This window comes from Pterocles gutturalis, unplaced genomic scaffold (assembly GCF_000699245.1).
Source record: "Pterocles gutturalis isolate BGI_N339 unplaced genomic scaffold, ASM69924v1 scaffold48377, whole genome shotgun sequence".
Taxonomy (NCBI): domain Eukaryota; kingdom Metazoa; phylum Chordata; class Aves; order Pterocliformes; family Pteroclidae; genus Pterocles; species Pterocles gutturalis.
Genome location: NW_010112023.1, coordinates 21,423 through 27,470, shown reverse-complemented (window position 1 = coordinate 27,470; position 6,048 = coordinate 21,423). Strand labels below are relative to the sequence as shown.

Genomic DNA, 6,048 nt, shown 5'->3' with positions numbered 1-6,048 from the left:
CTGCTGAACTTGCCCCAACTCCCTGTAAAACCTTTAACCGAAATGCTGCCCATCTTCTGTGAGAGCACTACCATATTCCCCAGCTCAGCCTCCAGTACTGACATACCTGCTTGTTTGAAGAGGGGATCATGACATTGTCTGTACTTTGGCATGGACCAGGAAGAGGACAAACCCCTCCTCGATTCCACTGACCTGCACAAAATGGTTGTTACCTTTTTCCACAAGGCTAGGGATCAACTGACGAACCTTTGGGCTGTGCCCTGATTCTGGAAATAGTGGGACTACTTGAAGGATCTTGCTACAGAGATTATACCAAAAAAGCAGCCAGCAGGCTGAAACAGCAACTCGGTTATCTTCCTTTTTTGCTTTCTTCTGACAGGAAAGCAAGCATAAATGCTCTTGTCAAAAACAGATGAGAGTAACTGAAATAGTTTTACATAAAATTAGCTTGTTACAGGAGAGAGGAAAACACTGCTTAGAAGAAAACAGTACTCAAAAATCTTGGCAAAGTTCATCACAGTGAGATTTTAAACATAGTGACTTGATTCTTTTCTTAGTTATGTAAGAAAACTTGTAGGACATCTGCTCTGTATTTTCAACTATCTGAAGACTCTTTATCTGGCCTTTCTCTTGACATGCAATAATTAATCCAATAGTAGTGAGATCGCTCCAACATTAGAGGGATTTTTCATGCTATGTAGTCCCCACATATGTAATAGGAATGTGTGTCATTATGAAGGATAAAACTGCCAAACTGGGATGAAATTACCTACCATCAGCACCATGTGTACCTGTGAAGGCACGATGCCCAGAGGTCATTAACACATCTCTCAGCTAAATTTCCAAATCTTCACATGCTTCATGAGGTGCATTACTATCCAATTCTAAGTAAAACATTCAGTCACAACATGGTGTATCTCTTAAAATGATAAAACTACAAACTAGTTAATATTTACAATTTTTGTATTGTTACTTTTACTATCAGACTTGGCTGATAGCAAACGTAAAATTGGAGATGCTTTTCAAACCGATGAAGACCAGCCCCAAGGCAAAAATCTAAATATAAAGGGCAGCAGTAAAAGCTGACGTATTTTAAATAAAAGTTAGCATAAGTGAGGTTCTACAATGGTCTTAATGCCCTTCTGTGTAACAAAAATTGAGACAGCAAAGTGCCTGTAAAAGTGTATCTAACTGCTTAAAGCTGATTTCAAATTCATTATCAATTAACAGGCACCACTTTAAGATATCAGCACATTAAACATTTCCTGGGAAGATAAAATCAATTTTTCTTGTAACATCTAACCAGAAGAGGCTTAGTGATCAGTAACCAAATTTCTTCAAGATGTGTTCTCTGTTAGGCTGTTCAGTCTTTGGGCAACTACGCTTCACAAGCTGTGGCAGATGCTCTAACCTCCAAAGGTTGCTCCATCTTGGCAGACTTAAAGACACCCCCCATTTGTTTCAGAGATGTACTCACTACTTTGAACCTCTCCACAACAGAACACACAACTTTGCAGATCATTTGAAAGGCTCGGCCGGTGAATACAGTTAGGCTTTTTTGCATCCTCGTATTCCAGTGAAGTTTCTCTCCTGTAGATCTGAGGCTAGTGAAAGGAAAATAGGTTGAATTTCCTACTTCAAATTAGACAGTGACAGTGGTAAACAGTTATCCAGAATAGGTCCTCTAGGACCCTACCTAGAGCAAGAGGACTTTATAATGTCTTGGATATCTTCTATCTTTCTAGCTGTGTTATGGCCAGGATGAACACCACCATGGTGTCAAGGTGCAGTATAAGGCACACGACTAGCTGAGTTACCTTCAGTGAAGCGATTTGAACAGAATCAGATTAAGCTCCCATTAGAGCTCCATCTGGGAACACCATAGGAACCCTAATCAAGTCCAGCAAAACCACAAAAGTATTAAGCAAACATAAGTCAAGAAGCCTTCATCAAGAAGGTAACAGGTGAACATTATCCCTAGACAGACTTGATGAAACTAAACTCCTTAAAGTAAGCACAAAGTTTAGAATACCAGTGACTGAGGCACAAACCTGCTCAAAATGCCAGACTGTAGAACCTTCTTGCCAAGGAGCATTTTCTTTAGCAGCCAGGTTGAAATGAGAGAGAAGAGCACAAGCTGAACACGGGTGTTGAAACAAAGCAAGTGTTCCACATATCCTGTAACTACAGGTTCTTACCTTACAGCAGGTGGAGGAGTAGAGGGAATCTCCTCAATGGACTTTTTATTAAGAGTCTTAGCACCTGGACAGCCATGTTTTATGGTCCAAAAGAAAACAAATAAAGAAGTATCTACAAAGCTATCAACCATATAGGTCATATAGTCTGCCATATTACTAGAGATCAGCAAACAGACCTATTTCTGGACTTCAGGATTCTCCTTTAAGTCGGTTCAGGAGAGAATGGTCTCTGCAACTTGGAGGATACCCAAGGAAAAAAAATGTGCCAAGATGTAGCACAGGTTGAAGGACAAAAAGTAACAGAAGAATAAGAAAAATGGTATATAAGCTAAGGGTGACAGGCAAATGAGATCTAGTTTGAAGAAGCACACAGCTAGAGTAGATGCTCCAACTCATGGTACATGACTGTGAAAGAAACTGAGGGAGTGGTGTATGATTTGACCTTCCACGTTTCAGCACGAGAAAAAGTGAATGATAGCTCTCCGTCCCTCTTCAATGTTAGTTCTATAAATGTTTCTTGTCTCCAGTCTGTGGAACACAATCACCCACAGCTTGAATTTGGTATTATTCTGAAATTACAATGTTTAATAATTTTACATTTTTGAAACTGATTTACACATACTCCTGAGAAAATTATAATAACTTAAGATTAGTGATAAACAAATACATATGAATAATTAGCTACACATTTAATTATAATTTTTTTGTTTAAAAAACATATAGGTAATTCATAGCTTCAAAAGTAGACTTTTGACCTCCTTTAAGGTAATAATAATAGGATTTAACAATGGCCTTGAAAATACTAATGTTACAGATTTTTACAAGTTAGATAACATACCAGTAGCTACTTTTATTGTCTTTGTATTAGCCATGCCAGATAATATAGATTTTGGTCTTTACAGACTTTAAAAAGGTTGAGCTACAAGCTAGATCAGCTATAAAAATCCTGTGGTGTTTTTTTTTTTTTAAATGGAGTACTGAAAGCCTATTTGCTTTTGTATTTCATCTTAATTTAGTGCACAAAAATGTCATTACAGAGCTAGGTCAAAGGCTTCCTTAGAAAGTTAACCAAAAGGTGGTAACAGGCTGCTAAAATAAGAAAATATCTTTGTACACAATCAAATTAATCACAACCCACTCCCCAACAATCATTTTATGTTTCTTAGAAATGCCTGGGGAAGTGTATGTGCCTTTTACCCTTCCTCGATGATTAACATACCAAAGATTTTAAAGATCCAAAGGGAGGCGACTTCCTCAGTAGAAAACCCATCATAGGAAATAACTCCTCATCTCTAGTACATGGTAGGATTCAAGCAGCTGGGCCACCCAAAGGAGGTCACCGAAGGGACACAAATGCTGCAGCTGGACTACAGCTGTCGTAGGGATGATATGAAGGTTCATTATGGTGTGGTAAGTAACGTAGCAGCAGAGGGGTAACTTTATATACCGTATAACTTTATATATATACCATCACAAATTACAGTTACGGTTTTTACTGTCCTGTTAATGTGAAGATTTTATAAATATTCATTAAAATGCTTTAAATCTTCCATAATTAAAATGCCAGTTTCTACCAGTGCAGGGAGCATTTCATCGCTTGTAGCCAGGTATCCATAGCAGGTTTGTATTCCGCCGAGTCCTTCTGGGGCTCAAAAACTGCTTCTATTCGCCTTAGCTTCTTTAGCTGTTCTTTGTCAGTCCAAAACCCTACAAACAGAAAGTTAATTCTCAAACTCAACTGCAAATATGTTATTTTTGAGTTGTTTTGATTTATTTCCAAGAGATCCAAAGAAACACAGTAAGAAATCATGACAGCTTTTCTTTACTCAACCAACAAGTTTCTCAGAGGGAAGCATATTTTTAACGTTGTGAAACTCTTTTCCAAGAGCATCCACTTGTTTGGAATCCTGACAACCGCACATCTGCTTAACTGGGATGGTTTCCAAGGAACAGCTCTGGTACACTGAAGTTCCCTTGGGTTTCATCCACACTGTGCTTTCGGCTGCACATACCTCTCCATGAAGAAGGGCCACAGAAACCAAGACTTTGCACTAGTTACTTTCCTACTGTCCTAAAAATTGCATAAAGGGCAGAAAACAGGTGGTGTTAACATATCCACATTAATTAATGTTATTGAATTGTTGTGTATCAAGGGCTGCAGCTTTCTTACAGTTTTAATTGCTGCATAAATCTTACCTAAGCATACAGTTTTTATCAAAGCACTTCAGTGAAGTTAATGGAAATATATCTTGTAGGTGGATATTAAGCAAAACAATTGGAACTTTGTAGTTTTAAGTCTGGTTAATTACATAAAAGAATTCTGTGTGAGTAGAGCTGGATTTTTTTTCTGTTAATTATTTATTTTGTACTTCCCATTGTGTTTATTTCTGTGAAAACCTTAAAGAATAAAGGCTCGGTTCACAGATGACAGGACACTTTTTAATGACATGGCTGCAACGTAAGCATGGCAGCTTCCTTGTCACGTGGACCGATCACCACCGAGCACCACTCCAGGCAGTGCAATCATGGGAAGAGATGTAGAGTGTCCAAGTTAAGAAAGAGGGAGGCAGCAAGGCAGGGTTCACCTCTTTTTTCTCCACAGTATACCCGTCTAAATGTAAATGACTCTTGCAAACACATATAGAGATACTTTTCACATTAAACTCACTGTCACTATTCATTTATGTAAAACTAAACAAGCATACAACTGCTCAGCAAACTGGGACACTGTGTTAGAAATGCAAATGAGGTCCTTGATTTGGTTTATGTATGACATTATCATCTGTTTTGTTTGTCCATCAAATACAAGTACATCGGGTACAAATACAGAGAAACATAAACACTACATACCTTGGATTCCCACAAAAATGGCTAAAGTAATTCTTTGGGGAGTTTTTAGAATTATTTGAAGTTATGCTGTGTTCTTTTTTTAAATTTTTTTTCCTCTGTATTTACAAACATATATTATTAAGCGAAAAACAAAGCTTTTTAAATGTGTACATACCTGAAGCAAGGCCGGCTAGAAAAGCTGCACCAAGACTAGACATGTCTGTATTTGCAGGTTTTTCTATTTTCTTATTAATTAAATCTGAAGTCATCTGCATGACAAAACTATTATTACTGACACCTCCATCAGCTCTACAGGGAGAGGGGAAGAAGTAGTTAAAAAAATGCATTTAGTTCAAATGCTTATTGCCAAAGTTTCAGAAAACAACTTCTGGGGTTTCACACCTATGCATAAATCTTCCTGTCACTCATGCACATAGGCATTGCCATTTTATGGGCAAATTTAGAGGCCAGCACAAGGTGCCTATGAAAAAAAAAAAAAGAACACCTATAAACTGGGGGAGGAATGACAGACAGACAGGGATACAGGACAGACATTATCAAAAGCTTGGAAAACTCTATCTTCTAAAACTATACATCATCTTTGCTGAAATGTTAGGGTTCATAACAGAATCTTTATGTAGTTACCACCACAACATGGCAATAGAAAAAACCACTTCTTCCTTTGCACGGGCATCAGGAAAAAAGCCACAAGAGGGACAGGAACACTCTCTGTTCTTGACAGTGGTATCACAGTGACCCCTGGCAGCCAGAAGGAGAAATTTTGGAGAGCTTGCTCAGTGTGAAAGGGCTTCAGGCTCCAGCACAACTGGTGTGCCTAAACCAAGTACCTACCAAAATGTGCAACATAGTTTTCTAGCAATGAATAATTCAGCAAAATTTTTCCAAGATTTGTGAAAGGCATATTCTAGGGATCATGGTCACCTCACTAAATCTGATTTGCTTCTTCAAACACTGAAGTAAAAGCCGTATCTTAACAACTGAATTGTAAAAGTATTCTTCC

General features: G+C 38.1%; 1 protein-coding gene across 1 annotated transcript in view; it reads right to left on the bottom strand.

Annotated features, from left to right (window-relative positions):
* Positions 1-3,768: 3,768 nt before the first annotated feature.
* GK5 (glycerol kinase 5 (putative)) overlaps positions 3,769-6,048 on the bottom strand; it is a 22,805-nt gene continuing 20,525 nt past the window's right edge. The window contains exons 14-15 of the mRNA XM_010073896.1: positions 5,203-5,336; positions 3,769-3,905 (exon numbers count right to left, since the gene is read on the bottom strand). Coding sequence (XP_010072198.1) covers positions 3,769-3,905; positions 5,203-5,336 — 271 coding nt within the window. The remainder of the gene's footprint in view (positions 3,906-5,202; positions 5,337-6,048) is intronic.